This window comes from Gymnoscopelus braueri (genome assembly GCF_963280865.1).
Source record: "Gymnoscopelus braueri genome assembly, chromosome: 22".
NCBI lineage: Eukaryota > Metazoa > Chordata > Actinopteri > Myctophiformes > Myctophidae > Gymnoscopelus > Gymnoscopelus braueri.
Genome location: NC_137624.1, coordinates 42,677,856 through 42,702,945, shown reverse-complemented (window position 1 = coordinate 42,702,945; position 25,090 = coordinate 42,677,856). Strand labels below are relative to the sequence as shown.

General features: G+C 42.0%; 2 protein-coding genes across 2 annotated transcripts in view; one reads left to right on the top strand and one right to left on the bottom strand.

Moving 5' to 3' along the window:
* The window catches only part of LOC308077936 (uncharacterized protein), a 196,499-nt gene that overhangs the window by 143,642 nt on the left and 27,767 nt on the right, over positions 1-25,090 (top strand). The window lies entirely within an intron of this gene.
* Positions 13,378-20,441, bottom strand: LOC308078248 (complement C1q-like protein 3; the record flags this gene model as incomplete). Its single annotated transcript, XM_080419368.1, has 6 exons — positions 13,378-15,236; positions 15,737-15,862; positions 17,130-17,207; positions 17,858-17,911; positions 18,274-18,336; positions 20,318-20,441. 6 exons carry the CDS (start codon positions 20,439-20,441, stop codon positions 14,953-14,955), a joined length of 729 nt encoding a protein of 242 aa, XP_080275494.1. The 3' UTR covers positions 13,378-14,952.

The following is a 25,090-nucleotide window of genomic DNA, read 5'->3' as shown; positions in this document are numbered from 1 at the left end:
TCCTACTAATGTGTGAGGGGGCCATGAATTTTCCATAACTTTTTTCATTTATTTTTAATATTTTTTTTAAATGTGTCCCCGGCCCGAGAGTGAAGTATCCCTTTAAGTCTAATTTCCTACCAAAGGAAGGTGTGAGAGACGGACAAACACCAACAACACAAGAGGTAAAATAATTAATTCATATTATTACTATTTACTTAATGTGCATTTAGACACACTTAATGCAGAGTGATTTACAGTAAGCAAGGTAAACACATACATCCAATGCAGAGAGACAGTGTTGTGCCTCAGTAGACTAGGATCAACGCAAGAGGTTAACTAATTAATTCATATTAAAATAATCTGATTGATACTCATATAGCAAACATGATTGATTATTGGTGAAAATGACTAATTGAGTGTGATGCCATTACAGCGGGGGTCTTCAACGTTTTTAAGGCCAAGGACCCCCTATAGCTGAGAGATAGATGAAGCAGGGACCCCCACTATTGTATACAATTATGTTGCAGAATCATCTTTTTCATAGATGTCATACAGTCATAGATAGCCATAGACTTGTTTGACAGCACTATCAGTGTTGGATTCATGTTAATGTGTATGTTCAACCCCTTAAACCGTCGATACTTAGTAAACTTCACCTTTCACTCTGTACTTAGTCTGCTCTTTTTTTCTCTCTACACCAAACCTCTTCGCCAAAAATAGCCGATCTACAATGAAAATAGCCGGTTCTCCTTGTAAGAACTTATTAACTTAAAATTAATCCCATCACACAAATATTTGGTGCCATGTTTTTCATAGTCAGTGTGCCATGTCAACATTAGGTTTAATGATGATGACACCACATTTTGTATAGTCTTGTCCATACACTATACATAACAACCTTTATTTATGTCTTTTTCTTCTTCTTTAGAAATATTTTCTGTCACATCAGGATGTAATGATCATTGACTCTGAACATTAATCCACCTACCTACTGTAGAATTCAGAGTTTGAATGAATGGATAATGTGGTTAAAATGATTGTGATTCTATATTAACTTTAGCTGGGGACCCCCGGGGGGGGGGGGGGGGGGAGACCAATGCCATACACTACAGCATATGGGTACTGTAGGCAACCCTACATTGGCAATGGCCAATATTTAAAAAACGTTTTGTCAGTTAGTCCCTCAGTTAGTCCCATGGCCCTCACGTCTACGTATATACAAAATACATCCTGCACATAATTCTTCAAAACATTTTGAATTTTTTTGTTGGTTTGAACATTTTTGGAAAATATCAAAAATGTTTAGAAATGTTTTAATAATTTTGAATTCTTAAATATTCTTAAAATATTCTCTTCTGGGGTTCCCTGGCACAACACATTTTCAGTTCAGGGTCCGCGGCCAAATACATATAAATGTGGGGGTCCTTGAAATAAATAAGTTTGAGAACCTGTGCTGTAGGGGGATCATTGCTCAATGTCTCCCACAGGCCACACAGTAGCTGGAAAGATGTGTACTTTCTGTACATCTACTTTTTGAGATGTAAACTTTACTTGAACCCCATAATTTTTTCTTCTTTTACCTTAACCAGCCAAGTCAAGAAGAACACATTCTTATTTACAAATGGTGTCCTGGAACTGTTCTCTTTTTTCCCCCCCTTTAGAATGGGCAAGGCAGTAATCATCATTCACCACCCGACTGACCTGTCAGCAAACATTAACCTGCAAAACAGCAAAGTAGTGGAGAAAGGGCCCAACATGATCCAACTGGAAAAGATATGGGGTTCCGCGTATGGCTGTGGTGGGACCATCACATTCAAGAGGGACGTGCAGACAGCCGGAACAAAGAACACGTCCACACACAGTTCTCAAATTGCTCGCAATTTAAATTTGAAAAATGGCGGTGTTTCTAGTAGCTCTTTGGATATCGAAGCAAATGCGAATGAAATGCAAACCAATTTCATTATATCGAGTCGAAGCGAAGTCTCCCAGCTGAGGTGCTTTGTCAACCAGAAGTCAGGTGGAGAGTGCATGTGGATTAAGAATGAACTAAGGCTCAGCATTGAGCCTTAGTTCATGACGTCACCATGACGTCACCCCAGGCACGTGGAAAAACAAGACCCTTTTCTCTCCTCGGTTGCCCGTTACCAGCTTAACCCTGTACATGGGTGAATGATTTTAAACACAATTAAAAATATATAATATGGTCGAATAGACCCTATAAAACCCTACACCTCCCACTTGGGCTATGGATTGCTTCAATCTAATAGGCCATACACATAGGAGTATACGAGTCTCTTATAAAAATAATCAAAAAATACGAATAATAATAAAAGGTTAGGTCCGAATGAACTTCCTTGAAAGTCCGCTGCACGCAATCCGTTCATTATGAACCGTACGGAAAACAGCGTCCGCACGAAGAACAGAAAATAACGTCATGTGACAAAGAGTATAACTAAATGAACACTGCTCCTCCACTGCACTCAGGCAACCTCTGCACGTCCCTGTGGAGGAAGGCAGAGCGTTCCGCCACTGTCAACGCCTCCCACTGTGACGTTGCACGGTCGACCTGGCCCAGGAGACATCACCCAGAGCCCCCCGGGGTCTCCGCACTCCTCAGAGGCAGACACCGTTACATCTGGGGACCCTGGCCCACCAACTCCCCTCCTGACTTTCCCCCCACTCATCACAGAACTGCCATGCTGCGCCCCCGTGGCAACACCCTTTCGCCACACAGAGTCCTCTCTGAGCAGCTCTGGCAGATCCAGTGCCCCCAGCCTGCACTCCATCGCTTTAAGCCTCCCACTGTGAGAAGACCGGGCCGAAGTCGTCTCCGTCGCACCAAGCCTCCCACTGTGAGTAGACCGGCCCCAGGGCAACTGGAGGTAGAGGCCATGTAACTTCCTGATGGCGTCGACTCCCCTCACGATCGCCTCCAGTCCGGGTGGGCATCTGAGGACGGGGCCCAGCACCTCCGGATCTCCCATCAGGATGCCGCTGAGGCCTGCCTCCCTGCACTCACTTGCAGGAGCAGCCACCCCGATCGTCTCCTCCGCAGTCTCCTCTCCTGAGGTCTCCTTCACCACCTTGTGTGCAGGAGCAGCCTCCTCTGCTGCTGTCTCCTTCACGGCCTTCTCTGAGGAACTCTCTTTCACCTCGACCGTCGCCGTCCTCATGGAGCGAGCAAGGTGTGTTGACTGATGGCTTGTGGACCCGACCCTTGCTTCCTCAAAGAGGTCTGGGTGCACCCCACTCACAGTCTTTCCCAGAGGGCCGCCCCACAGCACTAGATCGCCGCACTTCATTAATCGTTGAGGCGCCAACCGACCCTCTCTGGCACTGATGAGCATGTCCACCTTCTTCGGGCGCCCCAACTCCCCCGGCTTGGCTGCCCCTGGAAAGAACTTCTCCAAAGTTCCTGAGTCCACTGCATGGTCAATACGAGCGATCTCCTCTAGCCCATAGCAAATCATCTCGTGACTCTGCAGGGACCCCTCCATCTCCACTTTGAGACACACAGTGTACTTTTTTGTGTCCACACTTGTCTCCATTCCCCCCACACCATGCACGATCAGCGTGACCGGCTCACCCACAAGTCCAAGGTCCTCCGCTGCCTGGTGTGTGAGGTAATTAGTGTCCGAAGCTAGATCGATCAGTGCCCCCATCCAGTCCCCCCTCCTGGTCGTAACATCGACCAGCATCAGGAGGACTGGATGCTCACTGCCCAATAAACCCCTGTCTTCGCACACTGTTGCTGCTGCTGTGTTTGTCACAGCCTTGCAAACACCCTTCAGTTGCTCCGGTGTCAGGCCTAGCTCAGCAAAGATGGCTTTCTGCTGAGCGGTTGGACCCCGAGGCTCTCTTGCTTGCTCTGCGACCCCTCTTGCAGTGTCTCTGTTGGGGTGTGCTTCGAGGCATAGCAGGTAATGGTGATCCGGGAGATTATACCTCCTCTGGCATTCTGCCATGCGACACAGAAAGTTCTTTCTACACTCTCCCTCGTACGAATCCAGACACTTAAAACAGGCCCCCACTTTTCTTGCATGGTCCCTCTTTTCCCGTGCATTAGCCTCTCTAAATGTCTGGCAGCGATACACCTGGCCAGCATGCCCCCTTTGTCCACACAAGTCACACAAATCTTGTTCGGTGCTGCCCGCGGCGTCACTCGCTGTTGCCCTCGTAAATGCCCTATTTTCCTGATTCGGGTCACCCGTCCTGGCGGTGCCCGGTTTTCTCGGCAGCAACTGCTCCCTCCTCATGAGAACAGTTTTCTGGTCCATCAGAAACTGCATCAACTTGTTGAACAGATTCCCCTGGTGGACCCCGTTGGCGGCCTCGCACTGGTAAAGCAGCCACCTGTCCAACATAGCGTCTGGCAGCTTACTCTCCAGTGACGAGACCACAAGTTGATTTCTGATGACGTCCTCACAATTTAAATCTTGCAGGTCCATTAATGCACTTTCAACAGCGTCTATTAATTGTAGCGCCTCCTTCGGCTGGTTATTCCGCACAGAGGGCATGTCTTGCAATTCCATAATTATTTAGTTGGCAATCTGTGATACATTACCATAACGATCGTCCAGTACTCGGAAAACGTCCTCCGCGCTCCGGTAGCGCGCCAGCCTGAGCTCCCGTTTCACCTCGTCTGTAACACTGTCCAACAGGTGAAATAAACGCAACTCACGGGACCCGGTGGGCTCGGCCAGCCTTTGTAGAGTATCCCAATTCTCCTTCCAGCGGTAATACTCTCTCGTCACTCCACTGAACTTTGGCAAATTCAGAGGAGCTAGTGCAAAATGAGGCGCAGCCGCCACCAGTGACTGGTCAGAAGCGCTCGCAACGTGCGGTGACGCAGCAGATGTCCGCCACGTATCACCGCTGTCTGGCGGCCCCCTAAAAGCAGTTTCCCGCCGCCGAGCGTCACCAAAATCCGGTGATAATCCAAACGACCTCCTTGTTGTTTTTGGTGCTTCGTCGCTGCTGCTAGCTGGCACATACTTAACCCCTGTGTCATTAATACTCTTACTCGGTTCGGGTGCTAATCCAACTGCATCCAAGGAACTCAAAGTCTTAGTCTTCCTGTCTTTATAATCCATACAGGCGTTACGCATGCCAACAACTTCGAGATCGGGGGCGAAAGGGGAAAAGTTATTCATAAAGTCCACCAAATCTCCATATTTGCTGTCCAACTCGTCCCGCATCAATCTCTGGGCTCCGCGGGTGAAGTTCCCCGCCCCCCCCTATGTCTTGATCAAATTGTTCAACGGCCTGTTTAAGTCGATCCCACCGAAAGTCAAACTGGTCCGACAGGTGTACTTTCCATACAGTCTCCCTCAGCTGTTTGGCTGCCGCGTCCACCTTGTCGCCACTCTCTTTTAACTTCCTTTGCACCGCCACTACCTCCCCCGTAGTGTCCGTTGTCACATCAGGGTCCTCCAATCCTTCCACATAATCACTACTAGCGTCCATTAAACAGTCAAACTCTTCCTTAAGTGCCGTTACATTAGTGGTCATGTCGAGCTCGGTCATTTTATCCAAGCTAAGGCTAATCTTTGTTAGCCGTCTGGACAATGTAGCTTGTGCCACAGAGCGACTCTTTTTTAGTCCCACTAATGCAACGTCCGCCATAATAGCGATGGGATAGTTGAAAGTTACAGGTAAACAAGGGAAAATAGTATATTGGTGTTGGAGGAATTCAAGAGGTAAGCTACTAATGTCTTATGGCGCCCCCTGCTGGTGGTATTAGGTCGGTGCCTCCTTACCGTCCCTAAACTCCTTCCGGGTCAGCGGCAAGTCGATTCTGCGTCACGTGATCTGGTGTTTCACTAGTTAGCATTAGCACATTAGCAGTGTCTCTTCAAGCGCTAGGTAGCATGCACAGTTTTAGAGTCAATTTCCCTTCAAATACACTCGGCTCATCGTCCGACAAAAGCACACAGTCAATGCAAAAAATCACACATTGCAAAAAGTACACATTTCTTTGGATGATGATTTTGCTTTGGTGATTGTTGTCGGCCAGCCGAGCGCCCGTCCTCCTCTCGAACTTGGGTCGCGTCGCCGTGTCGTCAGCTCTCGTGGTGAAGCAGCTCCCTCGACGTTGCTTGTCCGACTCTCGGCACCGAACTCCCTCGCGTCTCAGTGGGGGTTGGTTTGTGTCGAGCTGGATGGGTCCGCCTTGCTTCCTCGGACAGGGATGATTGCGTTCCGCCTTTCTTTCGACGTCTCGCTAATGTAGGCTAGCCACTCCACACGCGAATGGCTACCTCCGTTATTTTGACCAACACCAAATCTCCGCACTTTCCTCGTTGCACGGGCTGGCTGTGTTAAATAACTGTACCGATATCTAGAGCTCAATCTTATAACTCCAAATCTACCCTTCGGTCCAGGGACGATGCACATAGATAGATAGGTGTAAATCACTCGACTACAACAACATCAACAATAACACCGATACTGCCTTTTTGGTAATTTATTAACACACACACATTCACACATAAACACACATGGTTCTAAACTAAACTACCACTTGGTACAGTATTTGCTACCCCTGCCAGCCCCAGAGAAACTACGCATACTAGTTCTCCTTAAAATAGGTGCTAACGGTAACACTTGTAGATGTGCTGTAGTAGCAGAAGTTGTAGTAGGTTATTTAACTGTAAACAGAAAACACACGAATGGAAAAATACTATTAATACTACGAAAACAAACATAAATATGTAAACAACATGTATGATTACAATAAAACAGTTTAGCACACAAAATGACCCTTTTCCATGCACAATTGCTTACCAGCTCGCATTCTACGTGCTATCGCTCTCACATGCTGCGATGGAATGTTGTTTCAGCTGTAAACAACTTTACTGCGCATGTGCAAGACCACTCGTGGAACTCTTCTGCAATAACACACTAGTTTCATATAAATACGGATGTTTGTCGCATCACAAAATTAAGTCATTCTTCCCATAAAATCGTCCCCCCAAATGTACACATTTCCCCAGGATTCTAAACCACAAAGAACATATGCAAATGGAGTAAACTCGGTAAATAAACTAATTAAAAATACACAACCAATGGAACTTTCCATGACGTCACCCCAGGCACGTGGAAAAACAAGACCCTTTTCTCTCCTCGGTCGCCCGTTACCAGCTTAACCCTGTACATGGGTGAATGATTTTAAACACATAAAATATATAATATGGTCGAATAGACCCTATAAAACCCTACACACACACACACACACACACACACACCAGTGACATACCCTGGCTGTCACCTGTCTCTCTACCACATCATACAGTACGTGCACACGTACTGCAGGGGCAGCTATGATGCACGTCGGCTTGCTTTTCCTGCTCTTGGTCACAGGTAAGGTTTGTGTGTGACGCGTGTCAGTGGCGTACGCACCATAGAGGCAAGGCAGGCGGCCGCCTGCCCAAAGACATCGCCTGATTGTCGAGGTCGGAGCGCTATAATATCAACGTTCGGCCAATCAAAGAAAAGCACACGCACTGGGAGGAAGGGATCGACTCCTGCCCGAGCCAACTTTGTTCAATGTGGCTCTGCTTGCTTGTAGCATATATACTGTACATATAATGTAACATACTCTTGTATTCATTGCGTCTGTCATTCTAGACTTACAATTGATGAGATGATTAAAGCATTAATAATTACCACGAGCCACCGAGGGCACGTTGAGCCACGAGTTCAACGATGCTTGTAGGCAGCCGATAATATAACATTAACATTAACCTGATCAAAGCAGAACGTGAGCTTTTACTGGCTGACTTAATGTTCCTGCATGGTTTCTTTCCGACATACAGCTAAACATTGTCCAATTTTCTATTAAGTGTATAGCCTACATTATATTTTGGCTATGTGATAAGAAGAAGAAGTGTAATAAAATTGTAGAGTGTGATTGTGAACGCTTTCCCTAACTCTACCCAAACTCTGTTAGTTATGTAACAAATAGGCAAACTCATCATTGAGCAATAAAAGAATATTCATAGCCTATACTCTGCATAATGTCAGTAGCAGCATGATGTGCTTATTATAGTAGCCAATACATTTGTATTTCTCATTCGGAAAACATTAAAATTGACGTTGAGATTAAAGCATTAATCATTCGACATTTGGCTCTGTACTTGTTTTTTTGCCACCAAACTTCTTAACCAAACATAGCATATCTACAAGCTGTTGCAGCATGACGCATTGTCAGCTTGTAGATCGGCTATTTTCGGTGAATGTAGGTTACCCCGCAAAATAGGGATGCTGGTATAGCGTAAAAAAAAGAAGAAAAAAGGAGAGAGAAAATGTTATATCTCGGACCCCCTGTAGTAACTACGAGGACCCCCTAGATAGATAGATAGATAGATATATACTTTATTAATCCCGAAGGAAATTTGCTTTGCTCAACGGCTCCAGTGCAATACATTCATACAGAGGTCAATAAAAAGAAGCATGGTAAACATTTTAAAAAACATTACACCAATGGGAATGAATGAATGATATACAATGTTCTTATCCATAGGATATATAAAGAGCCAAGGAAACAAAAAGTCCCCTTATAGGAAAAGAAAAAGCTCACAAAAGACACTCAAACAAGAAAACACTCAGAGCAGATGAAACGGCAGCCTGCTCACAGGCGCTCGACACGCATCCTATGTGTCACCATGACTGCAGATCTGTCTAAGTGACTCTATAGGTAGCCTACATTATATTTGGCTTATATAATATAATGTTGACACTATGACGAGCTCTTGTTTCCCCTAACTCCCTAAACTCGTTTAGTTATGTAGGTAATAATAAATAGCCGACATTTTGCAATCGTGTCATTGTTATCCAAGTTATTGCTTATTGCTAGTAATCAGTGGTGGGAAAAGTACTGAAACTTTTTACTTAAGTAAAAGTATCAATACCGCAATACAGTTACAAGTAAATGAAGACCGCATGGCTACTTAAAATTCACGAGGATATGCAAATGAGCCATGCGGTCTTACTCTGTCTGCATGCTAGCCATGTCTTTGCTTAGCCTGGTAAATCCTCCGGAAATGTCATTTCGCAAGCTCTGTTACCGTCATGGATGAACTTCAACCGGGGTGCTCCTTCCATTCCGACATCTCACCACTCCGACTAGTGGCTTCCGCGTGCGGTTAGGGTTAGGGTTAGGGTTAGGTATAGGGTTCGTCAACGTCGGAAATGCGACATGTCGGAAAGGAGAAATGCACCCACTTCAACCAGGTGTTTGCACTTTTCCCTTACTGCTTCATTCATCTACATAAACGTTCATATTTCAATATAAAGGGCTGGCCATGGATGTTAGAATTATGTTCGGGCCCTCAGAATTACCCGTATCTTCCGTATTGTTCAATAAAAAGCATTTTAATCCGATTGGTGGCCATTTTCTCATAGAGTTATAACGTATCGGAGTGCAATTCACCTTCCAACCGATAAGGTCGCGATGTTGAAAGCTTATGGAGAAAAATGGCCACCAATCGGATTCAAATGCTTTTTATTGAACAATACGGAATATACGGGTACTTTTGAGGAAACGTACATAATTGCAACATCCATGGCCTTGGTGAGCACTTTATATTTGAAATCTGAACGGGTAAAAAAATGGAGAAAGTGCAAACACCAGGTTGAAGTAAATCCATGACGGTCACCCACTGACTCACTGTTGAGGTTTAATAGGGATAAATGTTTTATATATTTTATTAATGCAACATCTATTTTGTTTAAGACTTACAGTAGGCTGCCTTGCCCCACTGGAATAGTGACTGATATGAATTAATAATATACTGGACCATACATAAAATGAAGAATACCTTGTGATGTCAGTGACATTTTATTACAAATGAAAATAAAAATAAGAAACAGTGCAGTAACAATACGTTTTCGTATAGCAGCAATTTTGCATGTACAAAATATATTGGCTGTCTGTGGATTCGGGGAGGCACTGTAGCCTACCACAAACAGCAGATCGGTCATGGATGAACTTCAACCTGGTGTTTGCACTTTCTCCCTTTTTGCTCCATACATCTATATACACGTTCAGATTTCAAAAATAAAGTGCTTAGTTCATGGCCACACATGTTACAATTATTGCGAACGCAGCGGAAGGAGGCGCGCCGAAGGCGCGCCTCCGCGCAAGTGGAGCTTACTATGAAACCGTGCTCGGGTTGTGTCTCTGTATCTCTGTGTGCACTGCCTGTGTGCAGCTCCTCTGAGATAAGTAAATGTCCAATTTAGACGTACCATACATCAAATGAAAGGTCTTTGAAAACTGAACACACCTGTCAAGGTTGCGTTTAAGCCCGCCCCTTCCCCCGGAAGCCACGCCCCGGAGAAGGCTCCTAAAAACTCCCCATTGAAACCCCATGTTAAATGAAAAGTGCCCGAATCGCTCCGAAACTTTTTCTACCCCCCCTAAGTGGGGGTCTACGAACAAATACTTCGGGCTCGGATTTTGCCTCCGCCCCCCGGAAGTGGGTGAAACAGGCACTTCAAACACTTTGTTGAATTGTTCAAAAACATTCAAAGTTTTTTTTTTGTGAATTTGTATTTTTCTAAGATGCTCCTTGTAACGCAGATTTCTTTTGTATTTTATTTTATTTATTTTTTTGGTTACTTTTTTTAAAATATTTGTTTTCAGTATTATAATTTTTTTTGTGCGTTCGCTTACCGCGTTCGCGCGTCTTACTTGTGTACGGGCCCTCAATAAGTACCCGTATTTTCCGTATTAGTCAATAAAAAGCCACCGATCGGATTAAAATATCCGATCGGTGGCCATTTTCTCATAGAGTTATAATGTACCAGAGTGCAATACACCTCCCAGCCGATAGGGTCACGTAGTTGAAAGCATATGAAGAAAATAAGGGGAAAATGGCCACCAATCGGATTAAAATGCTTTTTATTTAACAATTCAGAATATTCGGGTACTTCTGAGGAAACGTACATAATTGTAAAATCCGTAGCCATGGGGTAAGCACTTTATATTTGGAATATGAAAGTTCATGTAGATGTACGGACCAAAAAGGGAGAAAGTTTAAATACCAAGTTGAGCTCATCCATGACGGTCGGTCACGATATGACAGTCATGTTTCAGGGCTATAAACTCATACATGATCGGTTTTGCTGTTCTCAAATACATTACCCACAATAAATAAAATACTGGAGCACAGCCTGGGTACTTTGAAGGCATTAAGCTAATCAAAATAGAAAAGATTGTAACTTCCTCTTGCAATGAACAGCCAACTAATTTCCAAATGGACTGCATGTTAGGTAAAAAAAAACACAATTACTAGATCATGATGTACCATGGAATGACAAAAGAACAAGCTGACAAAGTGTAAAAATCAATCAAATCAATCTTTATTTGTATTTAATCCTTTCTGTGCTGTTTCATCATGCTCCTCCTTCTTCCTCAACTAGGAATGGAGTCTGGGAGTTGGGGGAAAGATTTAACTGGTCAGTGAAACAATAAATCCAGGACCGAGATTTGCCGCTGCTGACGGGGGCGGGTCCGGAAGTTGGGGGAAAGATTTAACTGGTCAGTGAAACAGTAAATCCAGCAGAGAATTAAGGACCACAAGCAGTGAGTGCAGGACCGTGATTGGCTGCCCAGAAGAGACAAAGAAGTTACTGCAGCTCTTGTTCCGAAGGTCCCTGGTTCAAACCCCACCCCCACTCACACACACAGGTTATATTTAAATTGCATTGTACAAAACATGACCCTGTTAATTCAGACATGTGCAAATTTTAAAAAATAACATGAAATGCTTTTTTGAGAGTAGTTTTTTATGTATGACATACTTTCTTGTGAAAATAGCCGATCTACAATCTCACAACTTTTCAGATAGCAACGCGTTGTGAGCTTGTAGATCGACTATTTTCAATAGTTTCCATTCCGAGGAGACAAAAAGAAAACTTTATTGGTAAATGTTTTGTGAACCAGTGATCTAGAGTAGTTAGCGAAACAGAGGCTTGGTTCATAACAGACAGAAAAAACTATAGATATCAACAGACACCATCAGGGAGGCCATATCTCTAGCTCAATGAGAAGAGAGGCAGCCTGTGAATCCATAGGTCACTGGTTCGATCTCTGTCCCCAACAATGTGTTGAGGTGATTCTCTCTCTCTCTCTCTCTTTCTGCCTCTTCCTGCCTCTGCCTTATCCCTCGAACCCGCTTATTGCTGCTTGCAGCTATATTCTTATTTTTTTTTTCATTTGTAAATGTATTTTGATACCTTCGCTATGATTAACTTTAATGTGTGTATTTGTGACCATGTGTGATTATGTGTTTAAGCCTATGTAACTGTGGCCAACTGCTTTGCAATTGTGTTCCTTATTAGAACTGTGCCCACAATAAATAATAATTCATAAATGCATAGTAAGCACATGGAAACCTACTGTGCAACTAGAAGGCAAAAAGACAGTTATTATGAAATAATGTTGTAGCCTACCAGGAAAGAATGAAGAATTGATTCTTAGACATTTCATTACAGTACACCTAACCATCTCAAAGTAGACTATGTACTCTCTGAGAAAAAACGTATTGGCATTTTTAATGAAATATGCATTGATTTATTTCACAGTCCAATTATATGTTTCAAAAGTAGTTTTTTTCATATGACTATGATATATATTTGTACTTCGTGTGCGTGTGCGTGTGTGTGCGTGTGTGTGTGTGTGTGTGTGTGTAATATGTAAGTATGGTCTTTAATTAAGCATGTCACTTTATAATGAAATAATGATTGATCTGTCTTGAGAAAGGTCCTTTGAGACTTCAACTATTGTTAATAAATCAGTGCAGGTGTGATGTGCAGGAACTGACTTCAGCATACAGCACACAGCAGCATAGTTATGCATCATTCACAGTAGTGTAAAGTAAATAAGTACATTTACTCAAGTACTGTACTTAAGTACACTTTTGAGAAGTGTTTCCAATTTTTGAAAATAGCCGATCTGCAAGCTTCTTGATGATACTACAGCGTCACACAAAAGCAACAAAAGTAGCAGATCCGCAAGTTCAAAACGCGGCGTAACGCGGCGTGAAGCGGCGCGTTTCGAGCTGGTAGATCTGCTACTTTTGCATTTTTAAATTTGAATCATGAAAAGTAACATGATTTGGACATAATGAGGTTTCCAACCAACAGAGACGATATGTAAAAGTGCAATCAAAACTAGTGAACATATAGATACATCCTATAACAATAAAATGCATAATCAAAGTTGTGTGGTATGTGCAATAATATTAGTAGGCTACATGAAATTATCTGTGTAAAGCTGACATTTATTCTTTTCTAAATGCAGATTCTGCACAGACATTCATCAGTGGGTCTGAATGTCATATTTACATTCATGAACCTAAATGAGAAAGTCACACAATTTCACACAGAACAAGAGTAATATTTGTAACAAGCCTATAAGGATGATCAAATTGACCCACAACGCTATAACATGGTTAAAACAAAAGCTACCATTTAATGCATTATTTTATGTTTTAATATTTTTTTTCTAATGCTACTATGCGCAAATGTAATGAATAAAAAATGGGATATGTTCATGTCTTTGCCTTTCTACAAAAGTTTAAAATAATAAATAATACATTGTTTTAGTAATATCTCATGTGATGAATCAGAGTACAACTCATATTTGTCTTTGCATGCATACCTTTATTCATAGGAATATGAGTGAAACAATAATTTTTCCACCAGCTTTGAAACAAAAAAAAACATAATTTTCTATTGTTACAAATACCCATAAGAAACCTGACAGATGACCACTGTAATATGTGATACACCTCAGATATACTGTGTGAATTACTGTATGATTAAACATAGAGATTCCCAAAGATCAAAACTAATTAAAACCATGGAAAATAGTAAATATTGCTGCTGTGATTTTCAGATATTATGTCTGATCTTCATCGCTACAGCCTTCAGGGAGTCATCATCACTCTTTCAAAGTGTATCAGTAGTGGAGTAAATCAGCGGAGTAGAAGTATAAAGCAGAAATACTCAAGTAAACTTAAAGGTAGGGTAAGTGATATTTTTTTGGTCAAAACAAAAAGTGTTTTTTTAAAAGGTTAAAGCTCTAATAGTCTGATAGTACTCATTGCTATAGAGTAGGGTTCTTCAACAGGGGGTCTGGGACCCCTAGGGGGTATTCAGAGATACTGCAGGGGGCCGACACATCTTTGTGTGATAGGGACAAAGATGTATTTATTTATTTTACATTAAACACTTGAACCCTCACATCCCTATTATGGGGGGAACATTAGAACATTAGCCGGAAAATCGGCTATTTTCGTCAAAGAGGTTTGGTGTACAGGGAAAAAAAGAGCAGCCCAAGTACAGAGACAAAGGTCAAGTTTACAAAGTATTGAGGGTGTAAGTCGTTAGATGTTTGAAAACACACATTTAACATGAATCCAATATGTAGCGGAGGTCCCTGCTTCATCTCTCTCTCAGCTAAGGGGTCCTTGATCTGAAAATGTTGAAGACCCCTGCTAAAGAGTATTTGTTCAGTAAAAGGGGTCCCCCATCTCTCCAGCTCTTTAATAAACAGAAAATAAATGTTCAGGTATAGGTGACAACATTTCAGACAATCAGATTAGAGCACACATTTATCAGCTTCATTTTTTGTGTTCGAGGTCCAATTGTGTGTGCTCATTTCTTTGTGTCATCACTTCCAATCTCACTTGTTTAATCTGTATCCTGACTGAGTTCTCTATCCTGATTGGATACAATTGGCATCCCGACCTGAAAATGCATTTTCTGTTTAATAAAGAGCTGGAGAAACATGAAGACTCCTGTTACTGAGCAAACACTCTATAGCAATGAGTACTATCAGAATATAGAGCTATATTTAAACGAAGAACCATTTTAACCAAAGAAAACCACTAACCCGGACCTTTAAGTACAGTACTTGAGTAAATGTAGCCTATTTTCTTACTTTCCACCACACAAGTGTTACAAAGAGTAGATCAGAAAACCACTAAACATGTTGTGGTTGTTGCCATCAAAGAGCCTGTACAGACCACCAGGTAAACGCATGTAAACTATGTCCCCCTTCTCCAGCCGTAGAATGATTGAATTGGTTATGTATTCCCATCCGGCATGATTATTGTATCCATAGTTATTAATGACTAACTGACTGTTTTTGTACATTAAGACAAACACATAGTCGCCTGAAAACTTGTGAGATGCAGTAAATGTGAAGTAGTAGATTCCTGTGACTGGTGCACTGAAGACACCTATGAGAGAAAATGCACGCAAGCGCACGCACGCACGCACGCACGCACACACGCACACGCACACGCACACACCCACACACACACACCCACACAGTGATCAATAAACTATTATCCATAATCTATATTGGATACTGGCATTCCAGTATTGTTATTACAGAAGTAGCCTATTACATAATATCCTGTAATGCTTTATTAGCCTATTATTTCGTCCTGTGATGTTAAACTTTTAAACTTTTTTCTTCTCATTTATACATGAGAGCAATACTTTATTCATGTTTGCGCGAGGGACTCGTTTGCTATAATACACTGGTCTATGTGACTACTGTACAAGCTGTGAGCTTGTACATCTGCTATTTTTTAGAACCACTGTTCTAAACCCCTGTTCTAAATCCTAAGAGTTTTCTGAAAAACTTATGTTGCTATATAGCTAAACTCTAAAATGACACAGATGCTTTCCCGGTTCTAATGGGTTAAATGGGGCATGACTAATCACCACCTACCTGTATCTGGATTGTATGCACTGCCGATGTTAGTGTGGACTCTCTTGTAGACCAGATTGGTCTGAAGAGCAAATGGTCCAACTTGTCCATCACCCAAACCAGCAGAGAATGCCACTTGGTCATTGCCTGTCAACACAGGAACAAATTGTATTTTTATCTATGTCTATTGTATGTAACACTGGTTCTGGTAACGTGACTTTACATTTTCTGATGACTTCTGCTTTTTAGAAAAAAACTACATTGCTGACTACATGTTTACAATATACAGTACATGATCAATATAGATTCAAAGGTGATGGGGACAGTTAGGAGGAGGCCCGGCATTGTCTGGGGGTATGGGGGGTGCTTTCACATAGGAAGGGGCCTTTGAAGTGGCCAGACATATGCCTGATTTATGATTTTTCATAATGACAGTGTCCTGCGTCTAATGTAGTGATAAAATATTGAAGTGATCCGATATCTGCTGCTACAGTATAATAGACTCTACTGTAATTATTTCTGTCCTATAATGGGTGTTACGGTGTTTGTGGGATAGATATAGAAACCTAGATACCTCATTGGCCTCTGCAGTTCATTGGATACAGGTCGTATCTCGGGCGCCATTTTGGAGAAGGCAAGCTTCCTGACTACTGGCCAATCACAGCGCGTCTTTTTCCGGAACTTGTCAGAATCTAGTTGTATAAAAATATACCGTTATATTTGTATACAACTAGATTCTGACAAGTCCCGGAAAAGACGAGCTGTGGTTGGCCAGTAGTCAGGAAGCTTGCCTTCTCCAAAATGGCGCCCGAGATACAGACGCCTCAGAGCCGGAGGAGGCGTCTACCTTTATATGTCTATGGCTTGTGGTCAGGGACGTGCAGAAGGATTTGGAGAGGCAGGGGCTGGAATTTCAAAAGGGCACCTATTGGACTTTACGAACAATTACCATACCTTTAGGCCCAAAAACCCGAGACAGTATCATAACGTGCTTAATGTCCTCAAAGTCACGCACTCAACAAGCTTTGAACTGAGCAGATTGGACCTTCCGTTCCAGAGATAATGGCCAAAACAACTTGAAAACGGCCACTTTTGCCGGTTTTCGATCGTGATTTTCGATTGAGTTTTGGTCATTGTCGCCCGTTTTTCTTTAATAACACAGGCTAGGAAGGTCGTACGGCGACAAACTAGATACCTGAGGAAAGTTCACTTTGAGCTGCATCCAACACATCCACTGCCATTTCCGTCAGCTTTACCGATAGGCCGCAAGGGGCAGTTGAAATTTCTTTTTGGGTTTGAAAAAAATAAATAAAAAATCAGTCTGGAGAGGGCACTTTTTTACCGACGGGTAAAAGGGCAGGGGCTGAAGCCCCCTTTCATGTCTATGTGTGCACGTGCATGCTTGTGGTCTTACCGGCGGAAGCTGCTCTGCGAAGACGGGGGAGGACTTTCGACTCATGGCAAAGTGGTCCACATGACTGATTGACACTTCCTGTCCAGGACAGATACAGTAATGACACGGATTAGGGAGAGACAAGTATGGTTGTGAGAAGGTGCAACCTGAACAGAGAAATCTCAACATGTAATTTGAATATTTAAAGAGGTGGTGCCATGGTTTTGCACTTTTTCTGTCTTTCATGTGTCTATGAGGTTGATAGAACTTCATTAAGCCCCCTGGTGGTGTTTTTATGGTGTTTTATGTCTTCTCTGACTATTTTGAGTTTCTTCCTGGAGGCTGAAACCTTGAGGGTCGAACGTGCCAATAGAAAAACAGCGCTTTAATGACGCAGTAGAAATATACCCTCCCCCTCATTATCATAACACAACAGGTGTGGGCATGAGGAGGAGGAGGGACTAGGACAGGAGGCGGAGGGACTGGTTCAGGTGGGAGGTGCTAAGGTGAGAACCAGGTATACTTAATGAACTGGAGGCGTGTCCACATAAAAACATCATTTTAACACTTTCTGTACACTTTTTTGAAAAGAATCTTCCTCCTAGTATAGGCCTAACCATAATACCTGATGATCATGTTTTAGGGGGAGGAAAAATCACTGAAAATCACGGCAACCCGTCTTTAACTAAGGATACAAAATTCAACCATGAGTGAAAATGTTTGCTAAATGTGAAGGCATACTGTAATACCTGAATTCTGTCTCTTCAATTCCTCCACTTCCACTTCTAGGTTGGACAGATGAGCTGAAACCATCACAGCATTACCATTAAAGGTAGGTTAAGTGATTCTCTTTGGTAAAAATAAGTGTTAAATAGCTTTATATTCTCATAGTACTCATTGCTAGTATAGAGTGTTTGTATGTAGAGCTATAGCCTTATAACAAAAACCTTTTGTTTAAACCAAAAGAGATCACTTACCCTACCTTAAGTCAATCATACATACTCATGCATTTAGATTTTAAAAGGATGAAAATGAATTTGAGTGGTTGATTTAATTCGACCCCAATAATGATGCATTTTAAAGCTTTCACATGTGAATTATATACAGTAGATCAAGTATAAATTGTGTCATCAAAACATCTGTTCTCTGACTTTTCTGTACATACCTGCATTCTGCCTTTCAGCCTCAGTCAACCTCATTTCCAAGGTTGTCAGTTTAGCAAGGAGGGCTGAAAACAGCACAGCATTAGCGGTCAGGCTATTATAAATACTTTTGGGGCGGTGAAACCGCCCCTATAAGTGAGGTTTGGAAATTTGTACAATTATCCTGCGCTGTGATTGGCCAAACATTTACCCCGCCAACCCTGCACCGTGATTGGCCAATCACAATCTATTCAGGACTGTGATTGGCCAGTGTCACATGACACATGTGCATAGCCCTATATAAGAAACCATAACTTTAAAAAAAACATAAATTTGTTTTTTTTAAAGTTATGGTTTCGTCCATCATAAAGAGTGTTTCAATAAATGTATTTATCTTTTGTACATGATTGGTTGACTCCATTCAGTATTGTGATTAGCTAGCAAGACACCGCCCACTTCACACAGGGTGTGATTTTTTATTATTAGTAGTTATTTCCTGTGTTTTTATCAGGTCGCAGGCCTGATCAACAGATAGACGTGCAACTAGTCGTCACTTTCTCGTCACATGCACGGCACGATGCACAGCACGATGCGATACTGTGTTCGGCCACTGTATATATCTCTATGGTAAATCTTTCAATGTTGCCATGTTTTGTGAGAGAATTAAGCAACTAGGTCTTGGAAAACAATCCCAAAAGAAGCAACTATAGGCCACATGAGCACTTTTTACCGTCGGCTATTTGAAAATAGCAGATCTACAAGCTCACAACGCGTCGTGATGCCACGCGTTGTGAGCTTGTAGATCTGCTACTTTCAAAAAAAATACTTTTGCAAAAAAATAAAACAACACAAATTCTCCCTGACACAAAATATTTTCATGGAAATATTTGAGGACCACTGTTTTGAATAATAATTTAAAAAAATTGGAAACAAGCCTAAATAAGTACACTGTAGAAACAAGCCCAAAAAAACGCAACCCGCAACTACGAATATTTACAAGCAACTTAACAGAAAAACAAGCCCAAAGTCGCTTATAATAAGTGGACATAGCAACCCTGATAGAAGCGTCAGGGCGTCAGGGATGAACTATAGCAGCAATAGATACAGTCTATAGTACTCTGAGTGAATAATATCTAGAGTAGACTAGGCTATATAGTTTGTTGTGTGTATATATATATATATATATATATATATATATATATATAGAGAGAGAGAGAGACGTGCAATATATATATGCAATAAATATATATATATATATATATATATATATATATATATATATATATATATATATATATATATATATAGACGTGCAATATATATATATATATATATATATATATATATATATATATATATAGACGTGCAATATATATATATATATATATATATATATAAAACGGACTGAACGGTTATTATATTATATTATATATTACATAAACATTAAGCTTAATAAGAATGACATTCGTTATGTCTCTGAAACAGTGTAGTTGACAATACTGTTCAAAGGGTTTAGCTTACTGCAAGCTGATATGACTTTGTCATTTCTTGTTTCTCCTTCTCTTACTCTATCTCTACCCTAGCCCTTCTAACAATAACAAAATTAAGGAGCGTGCTCAAAAAAGGAAAAAGAAAAACAGTGGGACAATGAAGTTAATTCTGATTATGTTTGAGTGGTTTCCATTGTGAATTATATGGATTATGTATACTCTAAATTACATTATCAAACAGTATTCTCTGAGCTCGCAGCAACATAAGAAAGAAAAACTGGTGCGCTTCCTCTGGATGCCTTTTTAGTTTAGGCAGTGGGTGCTCAGCTATGTATATAAATCAAATGAAAAACCACCTAAGTGGAAAAATGTAAAGAAAAGAGTGACCTCTTTTAATCTGCTCTGAGGAAGGCTACGGCCGAAACGCGTTAGCGTTCTCACAATAAAATGAGAAACTGAGCCACTGTCTTGCAGCTTTTTCCACTCACAGCAACATAGTTAAGAAGACAGCAACGTCTCTTTCCTACCCAGAGCTGACCTATAGGCGGTGGGGAAAAAGCGTCTGCATTATCCTTACCTGCATTTTCATTTGGTTTTCCTTGGTTCTCATGATGGTCGGCGCTCAGCTCAAGGTTACCATCCTCAGGCCCAGCCTCACACAGACAGAAGAGGAACAGCAGCAAAGCTCCACTGGCCTCCATCCTGAAACAAGTGATCCTGCACACATCATGCAGCTGTCTTATATACTCACCCATCTCCAAAAAGAACAACCCCTTTACCAACTCATCCACCTGTGGGTGTGCGTCGTGCGGGCATGAATGTACATTTGCACGTGTGTGTGTGTGTGTGTGTGTGCGTGTGTGCGTGTGTGTGTGTGTGTGTGTGTGTGAAACAATGAGAGCATGAACGCCCAGACTAGATATTTAACTTGATGTTGACAAGATAGAGAGAGGGGATTCTTTTATTTTCTGCAAATGTATTTGTTTCCTTCTCACGCAACAACCTCCACCATCATAGTTGGTTTTCTTCCTCATACCTTCATCTTTTGTTCCCCTCAGACTGTGACTTATTTATCGGCGCCAGTTTCCTTCTTAGGTCATTTGGCGAACCATGAAAAAGGGACGTTTCGTTTCCACGTCTGGGCACTACTTTTTCAATGCATTTTTGCATCGATTACATCCTTGTGGACTTTAATAGGCTAAAAGTTCTCCACAAAATATCCTGCTTTTTTGTTTTTGCCATGAGCCATGAATGTACATAAATGTGAATAAAAAAAAGAAATCTTATGCTGATTGTTTTGCTTATAAATGTATAATATTCATTTTGACAACACAAAGTCTCTCTTAAACTGTCATTAATGCCCCCCCCCTCCCTCCCCCCCCTCATCTTCCTCTTCTTTTTTTCTATGGAAATAACGATACGATGGGAACTATGCACGAAAACGAATTTCACCCACTTGTTGTGCATGTGACGTGCAAGTGTTTTGCAAGTGTTGTGCATGTGATGTGCATGTGATGTGCATGTGCTGTGCACGTGAATGTCGCATATCTATTGAACCCAGCTAGACAGGGTTTCTACAACAGCATGCATGACTTTATCAACCTACAATGAGAGCATGAACGCCAAAACTAGATATTTAACGCCATGTTCAGGGACGTGCTGGCCACTGGGAAATTATTATTATTATTTTTTTTTATAAAACATTTTTTTTGCTCCCGTTGTAGGATTATTAAGGTAATTTCCGGGTCGCGCGGCCCAATTATTAGTTACATTACTGTTGGGCTGGGACGTTTATCAGCAGTGGCGCAATTTACATAGGGTTGCTGGGTTAAAACGCAGCAACCCCCCCCCCCCCCCCCCACAAAACGGTGGGCCGGTTCGGAAAATCCCAGAGCTGAATTTTGGTCCCAGCACGCCCCTGGCCATGTTCACTGGAACAAGAAAGAGAGAGCGGGGAATTTATTTTATTTTATTTAGGCAAATGTATTTGTTTCCTTGTCATGCAACCTCCAACATCATTGTTTGGTTTTCTTCCTCATATTACCTTCACTATTTGTTCCCCTCAAACTCACACTTAATTATCGGTGCCAATTTCCTTCTACTTTCCACCAGTTGTATAACACCAGTTTTCATTTTGTATTTTATTTTATGGAGGTACAGGACAACAGCTGTAGAAAAACAGCTTGAGTAGTATTAGATCATAAATAAGTATATAAACATACATATTACACATCCCCCAGTAGTCTAAATTATGTCCATTTCCAGCAGTGGTTGTTAATAAAGCAGATATATATTTTGCTGCTGCACCTGATTACACCTGATTGCACCTGATTACCTATTAAATAAGTGTGTGTGTGTGTGTGTGTGTGTGTGTGTGTGTGTGTGTGTGTGTGTGTGTGTGTGTGTGTGTGTGTGTGTGTGTGTGTGTGTGTGTGTGTGTGTGTGTGTGTGTGTGTGTGTGTGTGTGTGTGTGTGTGTGTGTAGATTTTAAAGTTAAAGAGTTAAATAAAATGCCAATGGAACACTGGAACAAGGAAACTTGAGAGACAAAAAAGACAATAGACATGATGAGTGATTAATGAAGGTCATGCCAGGATTTTTTTATGAATGCAGTGTCACAATAGTTTAATGTGAAGGCATCTAACTTTGATCAGACGTGAGCTAACTTTTAGGTTGGAGAAGGACCCAGGCTGTGGATGGAGGGTTTACATGGATTATGATTGTGGAGTGTTATTATAGTTGTTGTTGTCATTAGTGGACACTTTGAAACACTGTCTCTCAACTAACGACAACCAGCTTTACTTGTCCAGTTCCTTTGCCTTGGTAGCAAATAGCTCCTGAACAGATGACATGCCTTCTGTTTTTTCTATTTTCCTGCCCCAGTTTTTCACTGTGCCTGCGGTTGATTGATTGAATGAATCCAGGGAAACTGGCACCAATAAATAGGTTACACCCGCGTGGAAGGATAATTGAAGGAGTATTGAAGGTATGAGGAAGAAAACTGATACATATACAACACTGGTGGAGGTTTGACAAAAGGAAATTGTAAACCCCCCCAAAAAAAACATTCTCCCAACCTCCGTCCTGAATATCTAGTCTCGGGGCGTTCATGCTCTCATTGTAGGTTGATAACATCACGTTGTTGTAGAAACCCTGTCTTGCTGGGTTGGATAGACATACAACACTCACGTGCACAACACATGCACAACACATGCACATCACATGCACAACACGTGCACTCATAAGCAGCACAATACTGAGGGATACACTGGTCAGTGTTCTTAGTTTAAATCTTGACACAGCAATCAGTGATGGACTCACCATACAGTCAATGATAGAGATGTAGCCTACAGCTAGGACTGATAAGCTAGAATAATAGGAAAATAATTGATCAATTATGAAAATAATAAGAAAATAATGAATTGATTTGTTAGAAAATGTTCTACCATCGGAAGTGTGTGTGTGTGTGTGTGTGTGTGTGTGTGTGTGTGTGTGTGTGTGTGTGTGTGTGTGTGTGTGTGTGTGTGTGTCATGCTATGGTCATCCAATGCTCTCCTACTGGTGGTATCTGTGGAAGATGGCTTTAAATGTTTGGTGAAGCCATGTGTCAAGGACCCAAATGACCCACAATGCAAAGCAAGTTAGTTGCCCTTAGCAAAGCCTGAACAAATAAGCAATCCATGCTGTATGATCATTTACCATATATGAGGTCCAATTCTGTCTATCCAATAGCTCAGTCAATACACTGTCTACCTGCCAGTCTGAAGGTCTCTGGTTCAAACCCCAAATTAACCATTGCATTGCACACAACATGATCATTTCAATTAATGCATGTGCAATTGTTGAAGATAACATGAAATGCTTATTTGAGAGTATGTTTTTTCAATGTATGACATACTTCATTGTGAAAATAGCCTATCTACAATATACTAATGCAATTTTGAGCAGTTTGAAAAACACTTAAACCCAGGATTTTTCAGCTATTTGCCTGAAATGGTATCATATGTCTAACCTCCGTTTACACTAGTTCAGGTCTGTTGGTCAAATGGCTTCCTGCTTAAGTGTATGCCTCAAAACCTCAAGGTCGCTAGTTCAAGCCTCACTTGGTGCAGACTTCATTTAAAGTGCATTGCAAACAACAAGACTGTATCAATGAGTACATGTACAATTGTTAAAGATAACATGAAATGCTTATTTGAGGGTGTGTTTTTTCAATGTATGACATACTTCATTGTGAAAATAGCCAATCTACAATCTCACAACTTTTCAGATAGCAACGTGTTTCTGAGCTTGTAGATCAGCTACTTTCACCAGTTTCAGCAAGGGGCTTGGTTCATGACAGAAGGCAAAAATGTATGATCTTCAACAGACAACTTCAGCCTTGACGAAGCTGTAGCACTACAGGTCGCGTCTCAGCCTGTTAGTGACAACAAATGCAAAGTTAATAACTGTGACATCATACAGAGGCAGTGGTGGATCCCGAGCGGGCCTAGTGGCGGCCCTCTAGAATAATGGGCCGACTGATATCCACTGTTCCAGAGCCCGAGTCCGACCCTTAATTAAATTAAAACTATATAGGCCCCCACATAGAGAGCCCCCCGTCCAGCTCTCGCCTATTGAATTTGTATTTTTTGCCCTGTGTCCGTCCGTCTGTCCGTCTGTCTGTCAGCAGCTAATCTCCGGCACCGTTGGCCCGGTCACTGCGAAACTGTGCACACACACTCAGTATCTCTATAGTCATGTGATCAACATTACTTACTTTACTTATGCCTATCGCTCCTTTTCATGGAGCATAGGCCGTTGACTACAGTCCGCCAGAGTCCTCTATCCTGGGCCTTCTTTTCCAGCTCTTTCCATGTCAGTCCACACTGCTTGATGTCAGTCTCAAGGTCCCTGCGCCAGGTGTTCTTTGGCCTTCCCCTCTTTCTTTTGCTTTGCGGGTTCCATCTAAGGGCTTGTCTCATGATGCTGGTAATGGGCTTCCGGAGTGTGTGGCCAATCCATCCCCACCTTCTTCTCTTAATCTCCTCTTCCACTGGTGGTAGACCCGCTCTCTGCCAGAGATCGATATTGCTGATGGTGTCTGGCCAGCGAATGCTCAGGATCCTCCTCAGGCAGCTGTTTATGAATGTTTGTACCTTCATAGTTGTGGTCTTTGTTGTCCTCCACGTCTCTGATCCGTACAGTAGTACTGGCTTGACGTTTGAGCTGAAGAGTCTGAGCTTTGTCCGCTGGCTGATTTCTTTAGAGCTCCAGATGTTCTTTAGTTGGATGAATGTGGCTCTTGCCTTGCCGATTCTGGCTCTGACGTCTGCATCCGTGCCGCCCTGACTGTCTATGACACTGCCTA